This window comes from Nannobrachium achirus (assembly GCF_963921795.1).
Source record: "Nannobrachium achirus genome assembly, chromosome: 14".
NCBI lineage: Eukaryota > Metazoa > Chordata > Actinopteri > Myctophiformes > Myctophidae > Nannobrachium > Nannobrachium achirus.
Genome location: NC_137821.1, coordinates 16,720,098 through 16,747,424, shown reverse-complemented (window position 1 = coordinate 16,747,424; position 27,327 = coordinate 16,720,098). Strand labels below are relative to the sequence as shown.

General features: G+C 44.6%; 2 protein-coding genes across 12 annotated transcripts in view; one reads left to right on the top strand and one right to left on the bottom strand.

The window, feature by feature from the left end:
• Positions 1 to 224: 224 nt before the first annotated feature.
• Positions 225 to 10,307, top strand: rcor2 (REST corepressor 2; the record flags this gene model as incomplete). Its single annotated transcript, XM_080741424.1, has 13 exons — positions 225 to 348; positions 999 to 1,055; positions 2,455 to 2,535; positions 2,787 to 2,839; positions 3,281 to 3,442; positions 3,625 to 3,749; positions 3,974 to 4,043; positions 4,164 to 4,409; positions 4,695 to 4,772; positions 6,227 to 6,284; positions 6,492 to 6,559; positions 7,206 to 7,367; positions 9,825 to 10,307. The coding sequence occupies 13 exons, from the start codon at positions 225 to 227 to the stop codon at positions 10,305 to 10,307; spliced, it is 1,767 nt and encodes a 588-aa protein (XP_080597550.1).
• Positions 10,308 to 17,312: 7,005 nt separating this feature from the next.
• mark2b (MAP/microtubule affinity-regulating kinase 2b) overlaps positions 17,313 to 27,327 on the bottom strand; it is a 103,993-nt gene continuing 93,978 nt past the window's right edge. For 10 of the 11 annotated variants that reach the window (XM_080741216.1, XM_080741217.1, XM_080741219.1 and 7 more), the window contains 3 exons: positions 27,031 to 27,066; positions 25,972 to 26,081; positions 17,313 to 21,278 (listed from right to left, as the gene is read on the bottom strand). In XM_080741216.1, coding sequence (XP_080597342.1) covers positions 20,926 to 21,278; positions 25,972 to 26,081; positions 27,031 to 27,066 — 499 coding nt within the window. In that variant the 3' untranslated portion in view covers positions 17,313 to 20,925. The remainder of the gene's footprint in view (positions 21,279 to 25,971; positions 26,082 to 27,030; positions 27,067 to 27,327) is intronic. The other variant, XM_080741221.1, reaches the window with a different exon arrangement.

Genomic DNA, 27,327 nt, shown 5'->3' with positions numbered 1-27,327 from the left:
ATCTACATGCTGCAAGGCTATAACCTATTACGTACACTGATTTACGTGTAAGGGTTTGTTTGTCTGTGTTAATCTCTCTCTCTCTCTGTGTGTGTGTGTGTGTGTGTGTGTGTGTGTGTGTGTGTGTGTGTGTGTGTGTGTGTGTGTGTGTGTGTGTGTGTGTGTGTGTGTGTGTGTGTGTGTGTGTGTGTGTGTGTGTGTGTGTTTGTGTTTGTGTTTCAGCCATGCCCTCCGTGATGGAGCGTTCGGGGGGCGGTGTCCTGTCCAGAAGCAGGGCCAAGAACATAACCAATGGCAACAGCCAGCCACACTCCGAGGAGGAGAGCAGTGATGAAGAGCATGCTCATGGTATGCAGGACACACACACACACACACACACACACACACACACACACACACACACACACACACACACACACACACACACACACACACACACACACAATGATTGAGAATATTCTTCATGTCAAATTCATTCATAGGCTCTCAGACTAACCTTAACCCATCCCCTGCCCTTCAAAACAGAATGATCTCTCTGCTGGAGTTTCTATTCTTGTTGGGGACATTTGTACGTTCCGATATCCAAGCTATGAAAATGACATCTGGTCAGAGCAATCATTCAATGGTCAGAAGTGCATTATGTGCCTTGTGCCACTAGCAACAGGGTTGTCTATTGGAAACAAAAATACGAGATGTCGGCTCACTGAATGTTTCAATTTGGCAGCCAGAGCCAGCCCTACGTTATTTGAATAGATGTTATCTCTTGCTACAAGTAACCACAGAGAAGTACCAACATTCCCAACTGTACATTTTTACAAAATAAATGCCCATCTCTACGGCTGGCTACATCTTTCTCTCTCCTTGTGTTCATTACCAAGGGCCTTTCTTCATTATTCATCCTTAGTGTACACCCCTTGTCTTCTTCCAGAAGATCCCAGATCTTGCCACTAATAGCGCTCTCTCTCTCTCTCTTTATTTATTTCTTTTCGTAACCTCAGATAGTATGATCCGAGTGGGAGGAGACTACCAGGCCCAGATCCCAGAGTTCAAGCCAGGTAAGTCAGGATGGAGAGATGGAGAAGGAGGGAGGGAGGGAGGGAGAGCGATAACGGGGAGCAAACAGATAAGCAGGTGCAAACATAGGGGAGGATGAATGGAGAGAGGGAGGAGAAGGTAGGGTGAGCAGGATGCAAGGGGGAGTACATGGGACCTGTTTGAGCTGGCTTATAAGGAGGTAAAATCAACACCACCTCTGTTAAATAAAGCACTAATGACTCAATAGAAACAATGCATGCATCTAGTTCTGTCATAAGCTGTTTTTCACAGGACATCATTATGACACTACTTAACTGAATTGATGGCAATTTAACCACACATATGTTTAATATTATTAAATATGGCCAGGATCTTTGCAAGAATTTTACATTTAATAATTAAATTGGTTCATATGCACGAGTGGATCTTTATCCTTTTTAAGTATTAATGATATACAGGTTTGGTTAAAATGAGGGAGGGCGTGCACCTGACCTGAAAAAGCCATTAAAAACCTAACCCAGAAGTGGAGCTAATTGAGGAGAAAACGTATTTTAAAAAGTCTGAATAAAACCCATCAGGGCCTTGAACTTTCCCTGACTCCATATGGCAGCAGAGATCTCCTTCTGTGTAATTAGTGCCTCAAGTTTGACATGTAAATCGAGTGAGGGAATGTTTAATTTATAAAAAAAGAATTGACATGCAGTGAGAAGAATATCATTCTGAATAGAAGGCTTTGAACTTTTCATTAACACGATTCTGGTCTGATGCAACACCCCCATTGTCTGCGCATATGCCAGAAATTGGATCTTCTGCTCTTAAACCACTTATGATTGGCCAAATTCAGGACAGGAGATTAAACTGAAGATTTATACACTCTTTATGTAAGCTTGGTGATGGAGAATTGGCATAGAACCTATCCAAGATTAGAACGTTATGAGTAAGGTTAATTTGTTTTATGCTGCAAGTATTCTTTCATGGCCTCTCTTTCTGGAGACCTTTGGCGCTACATTAGTACTTAAAAATGTATTTATCATTGCAGATATACAGTATTGTGAGAGGCTCTTATCTGATAGTAGCAGTGGATCTAATCTCCAGTGGCTAGTCTAGCAAGCTCAGAATGTGGGAAGGCCACCTGAAGGAGAAGTTGTGCATGGTCTGAAATATTGATGCTATTATAGCTACTTCATACTCCTGCACATGGGCACCCTGTTAATGTTGGTTTTGTATTTCTAATTTAATTTAATGGTTTTACTTAAAATTAAGGAGGGGGGGGGGGTGCAGTGAAAATAAGTTATTGGTAGGGACGGGGAGTAGGGACAGATCAGAGGATAGAATGAGAGAGATGGAGAGAGAGAGAGTACAGCAGATATGTGACTAATGAGTCTTTGGGGGTGTGTGTGTGTGTGTCTCTATGAGCAGACAGTCCAGCCCGCTACAATGAGAAAGACCAGAGGAGTATGTTGGTGTGGCGACCTGACAGCCAGGTCTCTGACGCCATGCGTAAGTGTACACACGCACACACAGAAGAACACACACCTTTCAGTCAGTGTCGTGCACTTAGTAACTTGACCTTGAATGGACCGGCTGGAGAATAGAAATGCAATTAAATTATTCTGGTTTTATAACTCTCTCTACCCATCCTGTCTCTGTTTCTCTTTGTCTCTGTCTCTCTCTCTCTCTCTCTCTGTGTGTGTATTCTCTCCCCCTCTGACACTCTCTGTCCTCTATCTGTACTGGCCCCCTCCTCCCAGTGGATGAGTACATTCTGATGGCCAAAGAGAAGCATGGTTACAACATGGAACAGGTATGGAAGACTCATCTCTATCTCATTTAATGTCACCTATTTCTAAAGCCAATGTTCATCTGAATGAATGTTTGCGAGTCCAAAGCAATCGCTTTAAAAGTAAGCCATTTACCATGGGAGGGAGTGGGTTGTTGGCTGATTTACCACTGATTTACCACTGAAACAGTGGTAATCAGCCAACAACCCACGACCCTTGAATGGTAAATTGCTTTTCTACCACTTCTACCATATAAATGAAAGAAAACACAGTTGTAACTTGCAAGGTTATTTAGTTATACAACTGCAACACAACAGTGGGCGGGGTCCATGAGCCAACTCAAGGTTGTTGACTGATTTACCACTGTTTTTAGCCAATCAGAATCCAGTATCTGAACATGTGACCACAAAAAGTGGTAGAAATACAGATGTGTCTCCTAACTAATGCCTCTCTCGTCCATCCAGGCCCTGGGCATGTTGCTGTGGCACAAGCATGACGTGGAGCGTTCACTGGCTGACCTGGCAAATTTCACCCCCTTCCCCGAGGAGTGGACTGTGGAGGACAAGGTGCTGTTTGAACAGGCCTTCAGCTTCCATGGAAAGAGCTTCCACCGCATCCAGCAGATGGTGAGAGACACACACACACACACACACACACACACACACACACACACACACACAATCATACGACATGTGAACTTAAAAAGAAATTGAGGCGGCTTAATCTCGCTTTCTCCCTCTGTGTTGAGCGCCCGCCCCCTGTGTTGCGCGCTCTCACCACAATCTGCTTCTGTGTGTGTCGTGTGTAGCTTCCTGACAAACTGATCTCCAGCCTGGTGAAGTACTACTACAGCTGGAAGAAGACTCGGACCAGGACATCAGTCATGGACAGACAGGCCAGGAGGCTGCTCAACAAGAGAGAGAAAGACGACAGGTAGGACAGGACAGGACAGGACCTCTGCCTCCTGCTAAAAGTTAGAATAGGAATAAGGATTAGTGATCAATATGGACCGTATAGGGAGTGTAGCCTATAGAGGGCTATCTGAAACATTTGAATTAGAGCAGTTATCTGAAACCTTTGAACAAGCGTGTACTCCTTTCATCGTTGGAGTAAACTAGTAATGCAACAATGGACTGAACTGACATTCTCTGTCTCAGTAATGATGAAATCGAGGAGGGAGGAGACCCTGGCAGTGACAGCGACTTTGAGATCGACACAAAGAGAGAGGTGAGAGAGACCCTATTAGAAAAAAAGAGGAATAAAAGAAAAGCTACACACTTGTCAGTGCTTGCATATTTAAACCACTGAAAGGCTAGCATGTGTTGTGCGGCTGTCCTCTCCACGCAGGCGGTGAAGCAGTCTACCGGAGGCAGTGCGGCCCCTGAGAAGGGCCCCCCAGCGGGCCGCTCGGGCCCCATCAAGAAGGAGAGCATCGGGGCCCAGTACCGGCACCACCCTCTGAGGGCCCGGCGCCGGCCCCCCAAAGGCATGCACCTGGACCCGCAGGACATCATGGCCCTGTCCACCACCCACGACACAGGGGTGCTGTCTGTGAGACAGCTGGACACACACTTGGTGTCGCTCAAGAGACAGGTTGGTCTGTGAGACACACTTGTCATAATTGTACAAATGTATCTGACATATTTAGCAGGAGTTAGTTAACTTGTATGTCAATATTGTGGGCAAATTTAGAAATTAGTCAGATTTCTTCACTTAAAAGAATAAAATAAAATCAAAAGCTCACAACGCCTCACAATGCAAAGTATATAGGGCTTTGGTGGTTAACTTGAACTATCATTTCTGAAAATATCTTGGAGCCCTTCTCCCCCTGTATATACGCTTAAGTTCTCACTCTGCCTGTCCCCCCCTCTCTCTCAGGTCCAGAGCATCAAGCAGAACAACAGCAGTTTGAAACATGGCCTGTTCGAAGGCATCGACTCATTGAAACCGACCGAGGTGACACACATTTCTACCTCTCTCTCTCTGCCACAGCTGCATTTCTTCCTTCGGTCATGTTCCTAATCCATTCCTAGAACTGGTTTCCTTCTACCCTGCATTCTCATGCCTTCCTCCCTCCCTCGCTCTCACTCAACTCTCTGTATGTCTTTATCCCTCACACTTCCTTCTCTCTTCTGCCATCTACCTTACCGTAACCTACAATACTTCTTTCCTCTCTCGAATCTAACCTCTAATCCAGGGGTTTTCAAAGTGGGTGACGGGGCACCCTGGGGTGCCGCGAGATAATTTGATAATATTTGGAATTCATTTGGACACATTTTTAGTATCATTTTAAACTTGAAGTACAAAGTTATTTTCAGTCAGTTCTTAACAAAATGGCCACTATCTCAACTTTTCCGCGCTAAGAATAATCACTAAAATATGCCATAAATATAAGGTGCTGGGAGTGAAAGTTAATTGCGACCGTCAGGTCGCAGTTTAGTATCAAAACCTCCACCGGCCGTCGGTCGGTCACACGTCACACGTCACACCTTTGCCCTGCTCATATCTCCGCATCAGTATGACATCACACTGCTGACATCAGTATGACATCACACCGTACACAAATGACCCTTATATAAGACCGGCATTATCTACCGACAGATTAGTAACAAGATGTCAAAATCGTCTAGGAAGGATGGTGTGAGTCATGCTGGCACCCTTCGCGGCAGGAGGAAGCTGGTGCAATCGACCCCTTGGCTTGTCGGGACCCCTGCCTACTAACGGGGTGGCAGGCTATCACCTCAGACTAGAACCCGTACGGGGTGGCCGACACCAGCCCATTGACAAGAGAGAGGCCTTGATGTCCCTTTACTCTTTGATGGGGTGGCCAGTTGACTAAGAGTTTCCGTTCGGGCCTTCTCGATATTGTACAGATTTCCACGGGAAATCTGGGGGTGGCTGTTACAAAGACCCTCACTCACCTTCACGTCATGTGGCTAGTCGTTAGGTAGCCATAGTTACACGTTGAAGGTTGAATCTCCAGATATGGAGATGACCAACACATCCCTCCATATATGGAGATAACCGACGAATCTCACTAAGTCTGACCTCACAAGCCCAATATTTGGACACGAACAACATATAACTCCATATATAGAGACATAGCTGCTGACATCAGTATGACATCACACTGCTGACATCAGTATGACATCACACCGTACACAAATGACCCTTATATAAGACCGGCATTATCTACCGACAGATTGGTCGCTTATCTCCCGATTAGGGAGTCTTACTGGTATATAATGTAGGGGTGCCTCGGATGAAAAAAGTATTTATAGCGTTGCCCTGAGCCAAAAAAGTTTGGGAACCCCTGCTCTAATCTAAACTTTAATCTCTCTCCTATTACCTCTGTCTCATCCTGCTCTTTCTCGCCTTCACTCTGCTCTCTCGTTTCTATCACTCCACAGCCTGTCCCGAAGATGAACTCTCGTTGGACTACAGAGGAGCAGCTCCTGGCTGTGCAGGGTGAGCCCCCCTCCCTCTGGTAGACATTATTTTGTAGACTTAAATAGCTGAATGAATACAGTACTGCAAAACTCAAATCGCGACGTTAATTAAATAATACAATTTTATCAAATGACAATGGATCGAATGATTTTGGGTCTGCAGAGAACCAACTTTAAGTAAGCTGTTTCTGCTCTCTTTTCTTCTTCTCCTCTGCCCTCTCTTCAGCCATCCGTCGCTATGGTAAAGACTTTGTAGCCATCGCTGAGGTGATTGGGACCAAAACGACGGCTCAGGTGATTGTCCTCTTCCTCTTCTTTGAAACTTGGTGGTTATTTCTGCTGTATGGTACACAGCAGAGATGGAAGGCGAAAGAGACAATGCGTCAGCATCGGGTTCTAACCCATGACATGAAATGGGAACCGTTGCACAGTGAATGTTTTAATAGCGGAAAGTACTGCCTCATGTCCTTACTTTGAAAAAACACCGCTGTTAAAATCAAAGCCTTGTCCATAAAAAAAGGCCAGTTTGATTCGTCTCCGTTTCTCTGACATGTCATTCTTTCTTCCCCCATTAAGACACATTGTAGAAAAAGGGACTTACATCTAACTATTCATTTAGCGAATGTCTGTCCGTCCGGTGTCCGCCGTCAGTCTGCATGCTGACATCACTGATGCTAAACAGTGTCGCCACAATGGTAACAGCCGCATGCTAAAACAATGCCCAAATGACATCACTGACTGACATCACTACAGTGCCCAAAAGTGGTTACGGTCATTCTTTTCAAAGCTCAGACAGAACTTTAACTGCATGACCGTTCCTTTGTCATCCGCTCTGTCCCACGTCTCCTCTCTGGAGTGCTACTGATCTCTCTCTCTACTGTCCTCCCCTTTTAAACTTCCTCCTCTGAAAAACCACCTCTCTCCCCCATCTGTGATCCAGGTCAGTTCGTTCTTCGTGAGCTACAGGCGTCGCTTCAACCTGGACGAGGTGCTGAGGGAGTGGGCGGCCGAGCAGGTGGCCAGCAACCGTGAGCAGAGAGACCACAGGAGGAGCACGGACGAGCTGGGAGGAGCCACGCACGCAGGAGCCGAGGAGGACGAGGTGAGGATGAGGTTCAAGCCTGAGTGAGCGAGGGAGCCCACAGAGTAAAGAAACATCAGTGCAGGTGTCAGAAGTCTACAAATGCCCCTGGAATGACGAGGTCTAACTTGTAGGAAACACTGCACTGGGTAGTTATCAGCCTTAAGCTAAACGCTGTAGTATTGTGGTGGAATTCGTGATCAATCAATAATATGAAATAAAGGTGTGAGAGGCTAAACTTAAGGTGGTGGTGGCTGTGCTTTAATTGCAACCATCAGGTCGCAAGTTACTATGAAAAGCTCCACCGGCTGTCTGTCGGTCCATCACGTCACACTTTTGCCCCTACTTTATCTCTGGCACAGTTTGCCCTATCGATGAAAGATTTGCACACACACTCCTTGGAAGGCAAATCACAACCTCCAGCCCTGATTTCTCACATGGCCCTCTTCTAGTGCCACCATCAGGCCGATCGTTGCTAAACACATTTTTGGACACTGCTCCTACAGATTTTGGCCTAAAATCATGCGGTGTACAGTATCTCTAAAGTCATGTCATCAACATGGATCTGTCCCATTTCCCATATTCCCTGATTGGCTACGATTGCCTTGTTTGTGTATGCGACGTGACGTGACGGTCGCTTATCTCTTATCTCTTACTGGTACATGACTGAACAGGGGAGATGAAACATTGAGTACGCACAGGCCTGTGGTGCAGTCATTCTGCCTAGAGCAAGGAATCAGACCATGGTTATACTGTCATGTTACAAGGACAAGCTGTACCATAAACAATAGTTCAACTTATCAGGCTTAGGAGAGACATCTTGGCTCTTACATCATGTCATCTGTAATGTTTCATAAGGCACAGAGATGAATAACATAATGTACTGAAAATAAGGTCACATATAATCAATCATAACAACATCACAATCACATATAATTTCTTCCTCAAGCATCTAATAACAGCATGTCCTCCCTGTCCAATTGTTAGCTATCCCTAGCATTAGCACGTTAATGTGCACTTTATTGAACAAATCGTTCAATAAAGTGCAGCAGCAGCAGCAGCAGCAGCAGTGTGGCTCTGTTCTGTGGTAGTGATTTTAGCAACATAACTTTCTCCTGTAAAGTTGTTTCTAAAATCAAAATCAAAGAACTCTGTGACTCATAGGCTGTCAGGTACATTTAATTGACTAGCTTAGTTGTGAGTGCACACCTCCCTACATTTTGAGAAGTATCTCTTCTGTAATTTTTACTCTGGCAGGGTTCAGGTCCCATTTCTGACCCAGTGGTTCTTGAAGTGGTTTCCAGGGACTCTGTGGGTTCATTTAGGGGGTACATATTGACCCATACAAGTCTGTAACTCTGACTGTGTACAAATGGAACCAAATGAACCTGTCAGGGGAGAACTTGAAATTTAAAGGTTTGAGAAACACTGTAGGGGTGTGAGGCCTAGGCACCTGTTCTCTCCCATCTTCCTCCACAGCAGCAGACGTAGGCCTGTCCTCAGCTCTAGTCAGCCTCGTTGAATCACTAAGGCCTCACAGAGCCTTGCTTGTCTACTTGCAGCTGCTGCTCCACATTGTGGTTGAAGGCTCTAGTCCAATTTTTACTTGTCACTTGTCACACAATGAAGAAAGCTGCTATACATGTGACATTGCTATACATGTGACATCGACATTGCTGGCCTGGCCTGGAATCTAACCAGGGACAACCAGGGGCTCTGGTCCCCAGGGGTCTGTACTTGGTCCCTTCCCGTTTACCCTACACAGCAAATCGCTTCTCCGAAAATAGCCGATCTACAAGCTCACAACTATTTTTTGAGAATGGCAGCCTATTATGAAATGCCCAGAATAGGAACACTAGGCCGGTGGTTCTCAAAGTGGGGTCCAGGGGTCCTTGAGGGAGTCCCCAGCTAAATGATAGTTAGGAACCATATAGACCCTTATGGCTATGTAACTCAGAGAGTGTACAAATGGAACCAAATGGACCATTTGGTTCCATTTGTACACTCTCAGAGTTAAATTAACATTGATTTTACAACATAAATTGGCTTCATGTGGTTAAAGCGCCCTCTGCAGGTGGAGGTTGTGAGCATGTGTTTGCAGGCTTACAAACACTGATCTCCATCTAAAGCCTCGATCAGAGTCGGCTCCGCGGTGGAAGGCTATCCACCGCGGTGTAGTCTTTTTGAGTCATGAAACTACAACGTTACGTCATTCCTCGCGGTGAAGAGCTTTCTTTGTTTTTACTATCAGACAGATAGGCTCTTCACCCCGTTCACTGATTGGTCGACCTGGACCAGTCAGTCACGGTGAAAAGGACTTCACCGTGACTGACTATGATAGCTTTCACTTATTTTCTGACTTGAGGTGGAAAGCTTTCAACCTCAAATTTGCGGTGGATAGCTCTTCACCGCAGACTCTGATCGAGGCTTTAGTCTCCATCTAATCTAAGTTGTGTTCCTCCTCCTCCTCCTCCTCAGGTCAAGATGGAGGACTCCCCCGGTGGCGGCGACGACAACCACTCCTCCAACGGCAACCACAGCGGCTCCTCCTCCCCGCCTCCCTCCTCCTCGGCGCTGACTCCTCCCTCCCTCTCCCAGCCGCCTCCGCTGCTGCGCCCGGCGCCTCCCTCGGCTCCGCCCAGCCTCCTGCGGCAGCCGCCCCCGCTCCAGACGCGGCCCGTCCACAGCCGGCCGCCCCACAACCATCCGCCGCCTCCGCTGATCCGGCCCTCCGTCACCACCACCTCCTCCTCCTCCTCCGCTTCTTCTTCTTCTTCCTCCTCCTCCGCTTCTTCCTCTGGCCAGCAGGGGGCAGGAGGGAGCTCCTCCAGCCTCCGGGCGTCTCCCCCAAACAACTCCACCACCTCCTCCTCCTCCTCCTCCTCTACTGCTCCTGCTGCCAGCAAAGTACCTCCCCCGTCCCTGGTGGGGCTTAAAGTGGAGCAGCCCAACTCCCACTGACACACGCACAGACACACCCACATGCGCGCACACATTATAAAACAAAAGGGACACATCCATGCATGCATATGTATGTGTAAATTCACAGCAGCATGCATATAAACCTGTACATACACACACACACACACACACACACACACACACTCCTTTCTTGTCATTCCCCAGGTACTACGTAAACCTTTTAAGTCCTTCTAAGCAGCCCGGTTGTTTCTCATAATTCAGGCTTTGGGTCGAACCGCCTGATTTAAACCCCAAAAAACGTCTCTTTTGCTGTACAAACAGACACCTACCTCCAAATCCACACACTCTGCTGCAAAATCCTCAGTGAATATTTAGCTCAGAGTTTATACTCACCGTAAGGATCCAATATTAGACTTGTAATTAAATTAACACGGAGTATTTTGCAGCACAGCTCAGTAGTTACCCCACACACACACACACACACACACACACACACACACACACACACACACACACACACACACACGGCTAGGAACTTGAGAACCAACAGTACCTGTGCACTGACTCCCGGCCTCTTGAAAAACGAACACGCCGTTGCGCCGACGCCACACTGGATCGTCAAGGCGATGAAGGATGCCATGACAACGATGCACCCCAACCCCACACCTTGTTCATCTCCATGGCAACTGCAGAACATCTGGAATGCGGAGGAGTGCAGTGGAACAAACACACACGCACAGGTTCCGCTTGGCAGGTATGAAGTTGGTAGAATCCACACAGAGCCTTCAGGAATAACAAACAATACGCGAAATGGAAAGAAAGAAATTATGCCCAAGTCTGAACCAATATCACAATTATTTCAAACTTTTGCCCTTATTACGATTAGCGCACGATTTATTTTTTATAATGAAACCAAGGGTTTAATTAAGTGGTCAATTAGTCTAATTTATTTAGTCAATTATAAAGAATCCATTTGAATTATTGTCTTTTGGGAGGAGGGGGGCATTATTCACTTAACCTACACATGATCAAGATCACATCGATAATTGGTTATAAAAAATGGGTTTATTTGTGGTTATTTGCCCAGCCATGCCCCTCCTAGTGGTTAACTAGTCGGAACCAAACCCCCTGGTCCTCCAGCGGTTAGATTGGTTCTCATTTCCTTTGCTTTAAACTGGGTTCCCCAAAGAGCAGTGGATACATTTGAACAAGAAATTAGCTCACTTATCTCTGGTGCAGTGGTTGCAATCCATACTTAAATAAGTTAAATGAATGCTCTGGATTTTGCCTCGTATGGTTGTATGATTTTTGACTCTTTATTTATTTTCTCTTTATTCTTTTCACGATTACGTTCCTTTATTGCAGTTAGATTCTCTTAACTAGCTAAGGTTTGTGTAACTACTGTATGAACAGGGGATTGGTTAAGAGTTGGGCAAGAAGATAAGATGGACAAGAGGAGAGGGGGAGAATCCACCCTTCTCTCTGTGCCATGTGTTATTACTATTATTGGAGTGATGTTTTTATTTTATTTTCCTTTTTTTACTACGTTTGTTAATATGAGCCTTCGTTAGGCAGGTAGTTATTGTATTACGTCTAGATAGTGCATACTTTATTATTATTATTATTATTGATGGCACGCTACAGAGAACATACCTTAACATACTTGACTGTTTACCTTTCTCACACAGACATTTCACACAGGTTGTGGTCACTGGAAGTTTCAATTGTCCCTCCCTGTAGCGGTACATGAAGCTCTGCGCTGTATCTAGAGCTTAAGGACATTTATTTAGTTTGTCAGCACATTTTTACTTGTAATATATGCACACCTCCCTAAATGTTCAGGAAGATTCCACCCTCAGCCCTGGCCTGAACCTCTGCTGGCATTCAGGCTCATTCCCAGCTCAGCTGAATCATCATGACTTATTGCAGACCCAAGTAAAGTAGCTCATTTAGGATACAAAGGAAATTATTAGTACTTGGGTCTCATCTTTCTTGATTGCATTTGATTTCTTCACCTTAATTACAGGCTTCATACCAGCTGATACTCATGGTTGATAATTAGTTTTCTCCTAATTTGGTTTGTTTGCGCCTGAATTAAAAAGGTAAAGTGCTTTACCAATGTCTGTTATGGCTTTAAAATGAGACCGCATCCCTCTCGTACAGATACTTCCTGATATGGTGTTTCTGACATGTCACCATGCATTTGACTGGATTTCCAGGCGGTAGAGGTAGACAATGTATCTTTCAGCTGCAGTAAAAATGGAACAAATCCATGGCAAGAATAATGGTGTTGGTTCTTTGGTATGATTGTGTCCTCTAGGAAGGTTGGCCCTGAAGCATTCCATTTAATTATTGATTAACTGATTGATGCAATTGATTAACTGATTTATGGATTTAATTGATCTCTAAAATACACAATTTGAAAAGAGGCTGCTCCAGCTGCATTAGCCCATTGTATTTATTTAGCCAGTGAAGTGGCTTGTCATGTTAATGCTTCTCAGAATGAGTTCTGATGCCAGTCAGCGCTGTTTCTTCCTTTTGAAGAAAAACGAGAAGAATTTCTGATTTATGTCCAGTGCTTGTATTTCAGGCATGTCCTGCCTGAATTTGCCTTGCAGTGGTGATACCAAGGCAACTTAATTGATGCAGATGGACTTCTAGTTTAATTTATACTTTGTCTAGACTGCGTCGCTCGCTGCCGAAGTAACGGATTTCCAGTGAGCAATGCAGTCGTGCAACTATGATTTAGTTTGGTCATTTGCCAATCCTTGCAACATTCGTCTATTGTAGCCAAATGTTGCTCGTCATCACTGTCCTAACAATATTACTGATCTAGGATCACAATGAGAACTTATCTCTATATTAATGTAAGGAATTCATTGTGGTAAACTGGTCTCAGTTCGGTACTGCTGTTAATGTGAATCTGATGGGGTCACGACAGGAATATTGTGTAAATTGGAGCTGACCTGGAGTCAGTGTCAGTGACGTCCCATCACTAAGTGTGGCTTTAAAGTGGATTGACTTGACTGTGCTTGGAAGTTACCGTTGGTTGAATATTTTCCTTCAAAAACTGTGTATACCGTACATCACAAGTTGTTTACATTGTGGAAATTGCTTATTTGTTTAATTTCATTTTTATTGGTTTTGATTTCTTTTTTTAAATAAAGAAAAGACCAAACAGGGTTGTTATTTTACTCAAAATCCAGCAAGAGCCACAAACATACAATCTGGTTGTTTCATTGTCATTGGTAGGGTAGCACTTGTGACTTATGTCGCCCCCGTGTGGCCTTGAGCAAAATAACTCCAGTATGGATGAGTGGTGCTTCATAAAGCAACTTGGTGTAGTGCAGGGCCTTAAGGGGAGACGCTACTCATTTTGTGCAAATCAGTCTACAAGCACAAAATTTTACACAGATGTAGCCCAGGGCTTGCTCTAACGATTTAGCTAGGGCGCCCGAGCCGACGACCTTCGGGGTCGCCACAGCGGCCAAATAGTTGGGCTCCCATCGACTTTCTATACAGGAGGAAAATACCCAGAAAAGAATCTGGCCTTAAGCTAGATGCAGAATAGACTAAAATCAGGGGTCCCTGGAACAAAATATTTTGTGATGGGGGTCCTTGGCCAAATACATATCATTCTGGGGGTCCTTCACATGACAAAGTTTGCGAAACACTGATGGCAACATAAGTTTTTTTTCTTTCAGAAAATTGTTATGATTTAGAAGACATTTGTAGAATGTGCCTATCAGTGGTTAAGGACCCCCAAAATGTGTTTTTGGCCGTGGACCCCCATCTCAAAATATTTTGTTCCACGGATGGACCCCTATCGCAAACCTTTTTGTTCCAGGGACCCCCAGAAGCACAGATTTGATTTTAGTCTAATCTGCATCTAGCTTAAGGCCACAGACCCGTTGGGAAACGAGTTTGGGTCGAGTTTGTTTTAGGGCGTGTTTTCTGGTATTCAAACAAAAGGGTTACTGTTAAGGTTAAAGGGTCAAGCTCTATATTCTGATAATCATGATTTCTAGATCTCTAAAATGTCCATTCAACAGCTTTTTAAATGCAGCTAGACTGCATACTAAGTTGGTGTCATACTCGGAGGTTGTCACAACTCAAAGCATTATGAAGGTTATTGGGAAAATGGCAAAACAATGTAATGGCTGGAATCTTTCTGGGAGTAGGATTTTGTCATATTGCTGACAAAAATGTATACATTTCAAATTAATACAAGAGCAGGAAGTCACAAAGTGCCTGGCGATGTGTGATTGATGAAGGTTATTTGTATGGATTTCCACAAGTCAGACAGACAGCTGAGAAGGTGCACTGCGACTGCACCGAGGCACCGATGTTCAGCAGCGCTCAAGGACATCTGGGGATGCTGTGTTTTCGAGACTCAGCACTCAAAGAGGTAACTGAAATGATCTAAGCCAAGCTATACCAGACTGGTTCACAAGAACCTCTTCTGCAGCCTCCATTATGCTCAAGCCAAGCAGGGAGGGGCGTCACAAGGGGCGGGCCCACGGTGAAGGGGACCTTAATAATTTTATACCTTATTGGCAAAATGGCAGATTTACAAGCTTGTAGATCTGCTATTTTTTTGAAAAGTCGTGAAAATTTGTCTTTGAATATATGTATTTTTTAAGCGAACATTTGTAACTCAAATTTTGCTTCTGGGGAGTCCCTGGAACTAAATATTTTGAGATGGGGGTCCGTGGCCAAATACATATCATTTTGGGGGTCCTTCGTATGAAAAGGTTTGAGGACCACTGACATAGAAACAGTTTTTTCAAAAAGAGTTGAAATATTCAAAGACTTGCACAAATTTAGAAGATCTACAAGCTCGCAGCGCGGCACTCGGTGCAGTGCTGTGAGCTTGTATATCTGCTATTTTTCAATAGTAAAAGCACTAAAGCCTGCATCCTTGTACCCAGGGCCCAGAATTTGTTGCGACATCCCTGAAGCCAAGGGATGGATACACAGAGATGCCTCTGAATCACAGGGTTCGGTTTGTATGGCTCAAATAGTGATACTGTGGTGCTTCAAAGTGTGTCCTGCAGAACAGTGATTAAACCCGATTCATTTCAAGGATCCCCCAGACAGTTAAAAAAGACAGATCCCTATTTGACACAGTTTTGGAACTCTGGGACCCTAATGTACGCTATAAAATCCTAGGTGTCTGTAGGTGTATATCTATAGGTGTATATCTTGAAACAGCTCATTGGCCTTGTATGTGGTTAGTGTCTGCCGCCCGGCCGGGTCATACCAAAAAAAAATGAGACCCAGTGCCTCCCTGCTTGGCACTCAGCATTAGGGGCTGGATTGGGGTAAGTCCCTGTGACATATACTAGTCATGTCCAGGGGGTGTACTTGTACATCAAGCTGCCTCACACTACAGAAACAGGAGATGGGCTCCTGTTTCTATAGGCCTCATGGCTTGGAAGGGCTTACTTACAGACCGGTAACTCAACTCCAGGTGGTCTCTGTATCCCATGTTGACAACCAGAGTTTTAGAACATCTGTGAGTGGCAATAGGCTACTGGCAGGAAAATGACAACAAACAAAACCAACCAGGAGCAAAACAGCAGCAGGTAAACGTCTTATACTACTGTACGTCCATGTGAACCTATAAAGGGAGAACACAACTACCAGGGCTCACCATGCTGTAGAACAATACATTTTGATGTTGTGACCTACTTACTGATCTATACAACTCAGGACATGAGTAAACAAATGTGGGCAGGACAACTTTTGCTTCCAACACACAATATGCCCAACACGTCATATCAAAGCAAAGCTAGAACAAAAGGCAGTTATCCAAGCATGCAGTATAAAAAGACTGATTTATGCATGTACAAGCATACATACCTGTTGACACCAAACACCAGACAAGAGGATGGGTTCAGTAACACTATACCATACAACCGAATATTCATTGCGACTTTAGCATGTCCACCACACCATCCCCGATGGAACAAAGAATCAAATTAATGTTTTGGAAAGGCCAAGTCAAAGTCCTGAACCAACAGAAATGCTATGGAAGGACCTGAAGATGTGAGCAATTCATGTGAGGAAACCCACCAACATCCCAGAGTTGAAACTGTCCTGCAGAGGAATAGGCTGAGATCCCTCCAAGATGATCGGTGCAGCATTGATCAACAGTCACCGGAAATATGTAGGTGCAGTAGTGGCTGGACAAGAGACAACAGATGCTAAAAGGAAAGCAAAGAATCACACTCACACTTTTGCCGCTCACATATACAGTATGCAATGGATTATTTCCCTCAATAAACTATGCAAATACTTCTAAGGATATAGGTTGGTTCACAGACTTTGAAGCATCACTGTACACGTTTGACATGTCACTGTCAAACATGTACAGTAGGCAACACAATGATCCACGTAATTGCAAAGCGTACTAATAACTCAGAGAGGTCAAATGTTTACAACACCCACCCTCATCTTATTGCTGAAGAGTTAAAGATTCTTAAGGGTCCAATTTGGTTACCAACTGTCCATCATTTAGCTTGGGACCACCTGGAACCCCCTCAAGGACCACGGGTGGTCCCCGGAACACTGGTTGAAAACCACTGACCTACACCAAAGATTTGTGACGCGCCTTTGAGCCCAAATTATACTTCATTGTGTGCCGAAAATAGCTGAGATGTTATTTTCGGCACTCAGCAAAGTTACATCATTGGAGGTTGTAGAGAGAATTGCGGCGGTCTGAAGAACTCAACGGGTGACTTTCCCAATTTTGAGTCTCATCATCCAGACGTGTTTTATGCAGCCAGGCGAACATGAAAAAAAAATACAAAAAATAATAGGTTTCAGATTAAAAACTGGTGCTGATCAAATCAATAAAAAACACAATTCAACACAACCCATTTGTTACACTGGTTTTAAATGCAACCAGCTTAATTTTTTAATATCATTGTTTTTATTACTATCATTGTAATTTTTCATCATTTCGTCTTTGCACAAAAAACAAACAAATAATACATTTGTCAGGAGTCGATCAGCCCTCCCAGCCCCCAAGTTCCCACCACTAAAGTTACAGTTTGCTCAAAAAAACAAAAAACAAACCACATTTAAAATCAATGTAAATTACAGCAATGTAAAACGAAACATCAAATAAAATCAATCCTGAAAGAGAAGAATGATAATAAAACAAAAACAGCAACAGGCAGAATAATAATTAGAATCCAATACCCAGCACCGTAATACAATGATCAACTTAAAAAAAAAAAAGAATCGCAAATTGTGTGACGTATTAAAAACGTGAAAAAAAGAGACAACGGGTGTGTCACTGTGAAAGAGAGAAAGGGAAAGTAAAATGTTAAGTTAGCTACACCTGTTGAGGGGACATTAGTGACCCATCGTGCCTCGTCGACCCCCTCATTTCCAATCTGCTCCGCTACAATCCAGAGAGCCGTCTGTCCCTGCAGAAAGTTATTGTCCACACCTGGGTGCGTGACAATTCGGGACGGGTCTTGAACCCCTGTCTGTGAGTCTGGGAGACCCGAGAAGCCGCTGTTGTCTTGTCTTTTCTTGTTTGTTTGTAAGAAGGATACTCTAATGCCAAAGTTACAGTATGCTCCGTTGTACGCACCGGAAAAAAGACGATCTACAAGCTCACACCGCGTTGCGTTTTGGCGACACTGAGCTTGTAGATCGACCGTTTCTGTTGGGCGTCGCCATCCTGCGACTAAGTATAAATGTGTGTTAACCCATCTTTCCCCGTCTTATTTCTTTTAACCTGTAATGTGCACAGACACACGGGAGGGAAGGGGGACAGAGACGTCAGAGAGAAGGAAAATGTGAGACATTGTGGGGACATTCACTGAGACGCACACACTGGGCCTCCAAGGACGTGGAGTTTGGCTTTGTCCTTGGGAAGTGTGCGCGATGGCAGGGTATCTAAACACCCCCTCTTCCCCTCTCTCTGCACTTCACCTAGCATCCCTCTACCCTCCCCTCCTATCTCCTCTCTCTCCATTCCACTTCAAGTCATTCTGGACCGGTGACAAGTTAAGGCTGAGGAGGAGAAAATAAAAAAAAAATAAAAAAAATAGATGACAATTAAAAAAGTAAAATAAGAAAATAAAAGAAACTACTTGTGTACAGCGCCCCCAAATGGCTAAAAGTAGAACAAGCAGTAGTCATTTTGCCAACACCCACCCACTACCTCCACCTTTCTTTGTCGACATCAGCGGATATGTGCCGTTGGGGTCACTGCTGTGTGCGTGTGTTAAGTGTGAGTGCCCTTTCCAATACATTAAGTGGTGTGCGTGTGTGTGTGTGTGTGAGAGAGAGTTGCACTACACTGAAAAGGCAGCAATGATATCAGACGCACCACCCCTGACCATACCTGACCACAACCTGTACAAACCCCCCCCCCCCCCCCCCCCCCCCCCAAAAAAAAAACAAAAGGTCTCAACGACACAAAAATAGAATATCATCAAATCAAAATAGAAGTGAAAGAGAAAATTATTCACCGTTTTTTCTCGTTTGTTTTTTTCCAGTGATCCGCTTTGTTTTTCTCCATTTATTCTTTTTGTTTGTTTTCTCTAAATAGATAAGCTTGGTGTGTCTTTTTTATTATTATTTTAACTCTTTGGAAACATGTAGTGAGAGACAGAGAGAGAGAGGGGGGGGGATTGGAGAGCACAGATGATTAGATTTGAGGAAAATAAAGAGAAAGATGGGTAGAGAGAGAGAGAGAGAGAGAGACGGGGGGGGGGGGGGGGGAGTGGGGGGGGGGGAGAATAGAAAGAGGTCAAGTGGGGGACATTGTCGGTTCCAAGCGCCAGGGTGGACATTTTGTGAAGGAAGGTGCAATGTCACCCAGAGCCATAACAAACATTACAAAATAAACATCAATGGTTTCCATTCGTGACACAAGTTAACCATGTGAACCCTGGCGTTCTGGGCAGGTCATAAATAGGCGAAACGTTCTGCGAAAAAATGGCAGATCTATTAAGTTCCCCGAGGAGTCTGTCGCGCTCGTAGATTGGCTGTTATTATCGCTATTTGACGTACAAGGAAGTATATAGGGTTTAAGTGGTTAAGAGTTGTCTCGTGTGGTGGTGACTAAACCACCCCCCCCCCAAAAAAAATCAAGGAAAACTAAATTTGCAACACCACAGGGATGCCAACTTTCATTTGTACTTCAGAGAAAAGGCAACATAAAATCCTTGACAACCCGCCCCCACCCACATCTTTTCCAGTGCACAACTCTTTTTTTTCTCTTCTCTTTTCTCGTTAAAGCAACCTGCATTAAAAGAGGAAAAGACAAGAATTAAATAAAGAAAAAAATCAGAGAGAGAAAGAGAGAGAGACCGATCAAAAGCTTCAGACTAGAGAGGTTTCGGTCCGGCCATGGCGTTCCGAGCCCAGTTGGCACGGGACTTGGTGAGGTGGAGGGGGTCCGGAGGAGGGGGGTGGTCGCACGTGGAATTCCAACAAACACTCCAAGAGGCGATGTAAAGGTCTGTGGTGGGCCCGCGGCATTCAGTTCACACGTTAGAGGGAGAGGAGTGTGTGTGTGTGTGTGTGTGTGTGTGTGTGTACACACGGGGGCTGAGGGTGTCGGGGAGACTGTGTGGGTGGTTTGGGTTTGAGGGGGGAACGATTTCAAAGAAGTCCATTGGGAGTCGGGTTGGGAGCGTCCTTTCATCAACGTTGTCTGTCCAGATCACATACTGTACAGTCTGTGTGTGTGTGTGACAGAGAGAAAGAAAAGTGTGTGTGTGTCCACAGTCTTGGCTCAATGAGAGTCCACTGAGATTGTGAGAATTGTTTAAAGACAAAGGTGGAGTTCAACTCTGTTCAACTTTCTACCTGTTCCAGAATTCCAAAGAACAAGGGACTTTAATTCCTGGGAAATCTTGAAAACACACAACTTAGATTTCCAGTCAGTCATTTGCTTCTCTCTCTCTCTCTCTTACTCTCATCTTTCCATCCTCAAACCAACACTCCTCCCTATTATTTTCCTGCATTCTCGTCCGGACCGTTTTGTTGTGGTGGTTGTGTGAACCGTGCTTAGAAAACAGAATAAATAGCAGGAGAGTGATCAAAGTGAGCACTCCTGGTGGAACAGAGTGGAGAATCATCATCGACATGCAGAGAAAACGTGAACGGTTCCCTGGGAGGAACACCTAAAGCAGAACTCGGACAGAACCCGGAAACAAAAGAACCCTGTTGTTGTTGTTCCTGTGTAGAACCTCAAGGAAACCAAGTGAGAGAGAGAGAGAGAGACAGAAGAAAAAGTCTCTTATCTACTGTCCTCTGGGAAGTCGAATGAAATAAACCTTTTTATGTCTTTCTTTTTGGACAAAACAGTCTCTTGTGGCCGACAGCTCTACTTCAAAATCTTTTAGATGTCATTGACACTTTCCAAAATGACCCCCCCCCCAAAAATCTCACGATGCACCTCGCCTGCGTGTCTATGACATTCATTCCCCAACCGCCCCCCCAAATCCTACCCGATACAGCCGCCCCAGCATCACTGCCACTGGGCTTTCAGCGCCGCTCAAACCTCTACAAACTAAATGCAACCACCACCATCCTCCCCATGAACCCCTCCTGCCTACCCCGTCTCTCTCTCTCTCTCTCTCTCTCCCTCTGCCATCTTCCCTCTGTGTCGCTCCGGGGGGGCTCACAGCTTCAGCTCGTTGGCGATCTTGGACGCGATGTTCTTGAAGGCGATGGACGTGCCGGAGATGCGCTTGAAGCGCACGCCGTTGAGCGACAGGCGCGGCAGCTTGCACACCTCCATCTCCCACTGCACGAAGTCGTCGCGCGCCGGGCTGCCCGACACGCACAGCAGCATGTAGCGCTCACGCAGCTCGTACTCGCAGCTGTTGGAGTCCAGCACCTTGCGGATCTCGCGCATCATCTCGGCGGGCTCCATCGACGACGTGGTCTTCATGGACCACGTGAAGCGCAGCGAGCGCGGCTTGGACGGGTCCTTGGGGCCGGCCAGCGTCGCTGGTGGGGTGCCGGTGCCGCCTGGGAGGGGGAGGGATAGATGAAGAGGATGGATGGAGAGAGAGATGAGAGAGAGATGATTAGAAGAGAGGTGGCAGAAACGAGTAGAGGATTGATGAGGAGAGGCAGAAGGGCCTTATTCATCTGTTGCATACAAAGCATCTAACCACAAGAACACTAGCGTTCCTATTCTGGAGCAAACTTTGGTCGACTACTGTCCAGCTCTTTTGTAAACAAAATACCTTTTCATTGTCAGGAGACAGAAACCCACAAACATAATTTATCAGCTTCAATTTTATTGTCTTATGTAAAATGTGTATCCCGAACAATGCTGACAGTGTCTTTTCTGTTGTAAAGTTGGTAGAGGCGGGTACACCCCTGGTACTGAACAACTCAACAGAAATGATTTATATCTGAATATAAAGCCATTTAACTCATTCGTAGTTAACAGCCGAGGAGCCCGAAGTTTTTTCTATGTCTTTCACTGCTGGCTTCTCCTACCTGTTAAAGCGGCCGCTAATCCAGTTCCCATCGTGCGTGATCGAACACTGCTATGTAGGGGTGTAACGATACATTTTAATAGCGATTCGATACATATCACGATACATGGTTGACGATACGATACATGGACGATATTGGTTCATTCATGGCGATACGATACGATTCGATTTAATTATTTAAAATCGATATAGTAACTATTTAGCAAAGAAATTAAATCTGTGTGAAAGGTGTGGATAGTGCAGGTTTTTAAGGGAAACATGTATTTAATATGGATATAAATAAGTAAACAGCGTGATTATTTGCCAAATACATGGACATTGTATATTGACAAACCTGCACCTTGACATGAACCCAGAGATTACACACATTTATCGATAGACCAGTGTAGCTATATGGAAAGGAAAAGTAATTAAACCCCTCCTTTTAATTTTTTCTTCTTAAAAATGCTAAATACAATGCACAAGTAGGTAATGATACAATCGATTCTTTGCACTGCCGATTCGATACGATACAAAATAAAACAATTGATCCATAAGTTCTCCGTCTGTAAGCTGCCGTGTTTACACAGAAAGCCAACGGGCCAAAATAGAGGACGGACCATCAGCTTCCGGTTTACGGTCTCAATGTTAACTGGTCTGCTCAATAATGTGTCCGTGTAGAAACCGATCACGGAGCATTAGTTCCGGCCTATTTTAGTTCCGCCTCGATAAAACATTTTTTTTAAATTAAAGCGTATTAAATCTTCGGGTTCCTCGGGCATGGCAGGGAAGGGGTACAAAGGGGTATTTTTTTTGGCAGAGGATGAGTTAACACTTATCTTGTATATCACTTACATTCACTCCCTTTAAACATCTATTTTAGCCAAATGGAAACATTAACCGATCGTTATCATGGCAACAACTAAGGAAATTTAGATGTCTAACAGTAAAATGTTAGTATTAATAGAAAGACACCTCAGGGCGACAAGGGGACTCGCACTAAAGGGCGAGGTCGCGCAATGTCTTGGTCATCTGTCCAGTGATGTATAGTTAGTATATCGGACCAGTTACCCATATATGGAGAACTGGTACCCATATATGGAGATCCATGTACTGTATATGGAGATATGCTGTGAGAGCCCAAACATGCTTACTCAGTTATTTGTTATGTGAAAGTCCTATTACATCTGACATCATCATACATTCAATCCTTTTATGCCCATACATGGAGATCCCTGTCTGTTGAACCAGCCACACAGATATGGGCTGTCTTATACTGTATATGGATTCTGTTAGTGTGGTTTGTGGGAGATGTGGCCTCCATATATGGGCATTCCCATATGAAGTCCTGCTAGTTATGGTCTTAATATTGATGACACCAGGGATCTCCATACATGGGCATAAAAGGGATTCTGTTAGTGTGGTTCCCCTGACATCACGGTGACGTCAGAGCGTGATGTCAGAGCGTCAAACCCATTGACCGTAAAACAAAAAATCGAACCTCGGTTCGAAGTTAAGCAATGAATTTGTATTTTATGTGTTCTAGATCTATACATTGTGTTCTAGATCTATACTTTCTATGTGCTTTAGTTCTAGTTCTGAATGAATGAATGATTTTGTCTGGAGAGCCAAATTGTCATGTGAAGCTTGGCCAATCCTCAATTCTTCATTCTGGACTGGACATGTACGGGACATGTACAGGACAGAGAAAGCCAACCAATCACAGCACGGAGATGCACGGGACAGCGGCTTTCACCGCTTCAATATCGGAGGAAACACCGGGGAACAGAGGCCGAGTGCAGCGCCGAGTGCAGCGCCGAGGACGGCGCCACCGCAGCGCTAGGGCGAGGGGCGTGCACATTCAGTCACTCTCAGCCTAGTTACTCCAATGCAGAGGTCTTCGACAGGGGGTCCGGGACCCCTTGGGGGATCCTCCAAACCTTTGAGTGACAACGTTTTTTTTTTCTCCTTCTTTTTTATATTAACCACTTGAACCCTGGTGTCCATATTCTGAGAACTTTAGCCAAAAATAGCAGATCTACAAGCTCACATTAGCTATTTTCGGCAAAGAGGTTTGGTGTAGAGGGGAAAAAGAGCAGACTAAATACAGAGTGAAAGGTTACGTTTATTAAGTATTGACGGTTCAAGTGGTTAAATATCTGAAAACACAAATTGACACGAATCCAAAATACACTGATGATTGTGCTGTCCAACGATGAAACTACATGGAATCTCTGGAAAGGTTGTGGGGGTCCCTGCTTCATTTTTTTTCCTAACTTGCCGCCAGTTGAACACCCATGGCCTACAGTAACTCGTTGTTTTGTGCAAACATACTGACGGACACACAGCACGGATATTTCACGTGCTGCTTATTGAAAACAACACACCATGGACCACATCAATTCTTTCTACTGTGTGTGTGTGAGAGAGATACTCTGTGTAGAGCCCTGCCCTTAAAGTGTAGGCACTAGTGGCGAATTTTCAGGACCTTCAAGGTATTCAGAGAAGCCCCAGGGATCCTCAGAAGAAAGAAAATAATATTTTAATAATAACTTTTTTTAATTAATTTTATTTATTTAAATTTGTATTTAAATTAATTAAAATTGTTTTGGTTGGTAATCTGTTAAACTGCACTGTTTCGCTCGCCATACTCATTGTAGTTGTTTCTGCCCCGAGTTCTGTGCATTGGGAGTGTTTTTGTGCTGGGGAAAATAACAGCCAATCAGAGATTTTTTCTACTGAGTCACTGGGCAGAATAGCCTCATACGTAAGTATTCCAGAAGTCCCTCGGCCATTTCAGTCACATACAAGCGTATACAAGCCTTGGTGTGGAATGTCAGTTTGACTAACCAATCATATTTCGAGCTGTTGTCAATGGGCGTCGTCTTCATTTGTCGAGGGGTCTACGGAAGACCCACGGCTCAACCACCAATCAAAGTGTCTCCACTGTGACCACTACTACACTACTACAGTATGCATGCGCAAAGCAACTAGGAAGCAACAAGTTGTCTTGTAAACAGTGCAACATGGCAGCAGCAGGAGAGAACGTAGCCCCAATTGAAGAGGATATTGTTTCGGATTTATTATCAGTGCCTTTTTCAAGAAGACCGTTTAATGAAAAGATGGACATTGTTAAAAAATCAAACCTCGGTTCGAAGTGAAGCGGTGAACTTTTATTCTATGTGTTCTAGAGTTATGAACTCTGTGATCTATACATTCTTTATATTCTGAATGAATTAACGATTTTATCTGGAGGGCCGAATTGTCATGTGAAGCTTGACCAATCCTCAAAGTATCCAATCATCAGACCGGGACGGACACTACACACATACGTACGTACGTACGTACGGACGGACGTATGTACGGACGGACAGACGGACGGACGGACGGACGGACGGACGGACGGACGGACGGACGGACGGACGGACGGACGGACGGGGCAGATAAAACCTGTTCATTCTGAACTGAAATGGCCATATATGGACATGGGACACACATTTTGCTTTTTGAAAAAGCCTATTCATTCTGATCTGATATTCTGGACGTACGGGACAGAAAAAACCTGTTCATTCTGGACTGGAGTGACCATATATGGACATGAAATGACATACATTTTGTTTTTGAAAAAGCCTGTTCATTCTGGACTGAAATGACCATATATGGGCGTGGGACACACAAAGCCACTCATTGGAAGCGGTTTTCACCGCTTCAAAAACCTGACACAGACGGAAGGAGACAAGATGTGCAGTTTCTCATACTAACCGAGACTAGTGATGGGACGATATAAAAATGTCATATCACGATTATTGGCGATTTACGATATTATCGCGATTATCGCGATAATCAAAATCCATTATCCTGGGGCGGATCATTTGCCAAAAAATAGCCGATCTACAAGCTCACAGCGTGTCGCATTCGTGTTGTGAGCTTGTAGATCGGCTATTTTTTTTGCAAAGACATATGATGGAGAGTGAAAAAAAAGACTGTATCAAGTATATGTATATTATAAGTACGTTTTACCAATAGAGGGTTTAAATGGTACCAAATCTGCAGCTCTAAATAAAAGGTGAATTGATCCCAGTGCATGATGGAGGACGATATCAGGATAAATTAAATCTCCACGATACGATTATCTTGAGTGTTTTTTATCACGATAAACGATAATATCGCTTATCGTCCCATCCCTAACTGAGACCTACGGTCGCAACAAGGCATCCTTAATAAGGCAGCATTACCAGTGTTCCCAGAGCCAGGTGAAGAGTTGTTCTCATCGTTGTTGGAGGACGAGGAGAGCACACCGCCCGAAGTCTTCTCCGACTTATCCACCGTACTGCTCAGCATAGACCTGGATGGATGGACGGATGGATAGATGGACAAATGGGAAGGATTGGAGGGAAGAGGAGGAGGGTTTAGAGAGGGTTGTTGGGGACAGGACAAGGGTAAGGGGGAGATGGGAGGACCAGAGAGAAAGAGAAGGGAAATTGAGTTGGAGAAACAAAGAGAGGAGAGAGAGAGAGGACGAGCAACGAGCAGGGAACACAGGATGTTGCAGAGACAGGAAAAAGGATGTTGGAGAGACAGATGAGAGAGGGAGGGTGAGACATGGACAAGAGACGAGATGAGGGGGCAAATAGACAAAGAAAGAAATGTTTTTCTTTTTTCTTTTTCAGGGGTACTTTCCACAAGTAACCTTGTGTGTTTGTGCGTCTCTCTGTTGGGAGACCGACAAATATCACCTGTGTGATATTTGATGAGCGTATGTTAGAAGCATGAAGCTTGGGTTATACTTCATCGTATGACGGCGGCATGTGCCCAAAAGATAGGCAATATAAAAGGTCACAATGCATCACATTCGTGAGCTTTTATACTAGCTATTTTCGGTGCGCGACAATGTCATACGAAAATAAATTAGGCATTCGATTGAATTTCAATGTTTCATTACACACAAACACACATTCGGGTACTAGGGAGGATTCTTAAGTCTTGCATGCATGCACACACACACACGCCCCACCATGCGTATATCGACCTACCCACCAACACACACTCACTCGTTCACTCAGATGCTACTATTGGCTACCGGCCAAGTCGCTCATCCCAAGATCGATCCACCCATCACCAATTACATTCCCCGGTTAGAGAACACTTTCCCCGGCCAATCACAACAAGGCCCCCCCACGACTTGCATTATCAGCTACTGATTGGGTCTGATTGGGGTAATAATCATTGATTGACAGCAGGCTGTTGGGTTGGGATTTTGTAGGGGTTTTGGGGGGTTTGGTCTGTTTTCTCACCTGCTCCCCTCATCCCGACCCTCTCCCTCATACGGGCTCCTCGAGAAAAATCAACAAAAGTTTAGTCTTTTTTTTTATTATATGGCTAGCGGGCTAACATTTTCAATCAACTAGAGCACTGTTTAGTGGGCTAACATGAGCACAGGTCACACCACTCTCTGCACCTAGGGGCGGCCGTTCCAATCCGAGCGCAAACGAGCCCGATACAAAAAGGAAAACAACGGAATACGACTTCTCCTCCCAGTTCTAGAAATATGCTAAAAAAATAAATGAATGCTGAATTTACTATGCCATCAT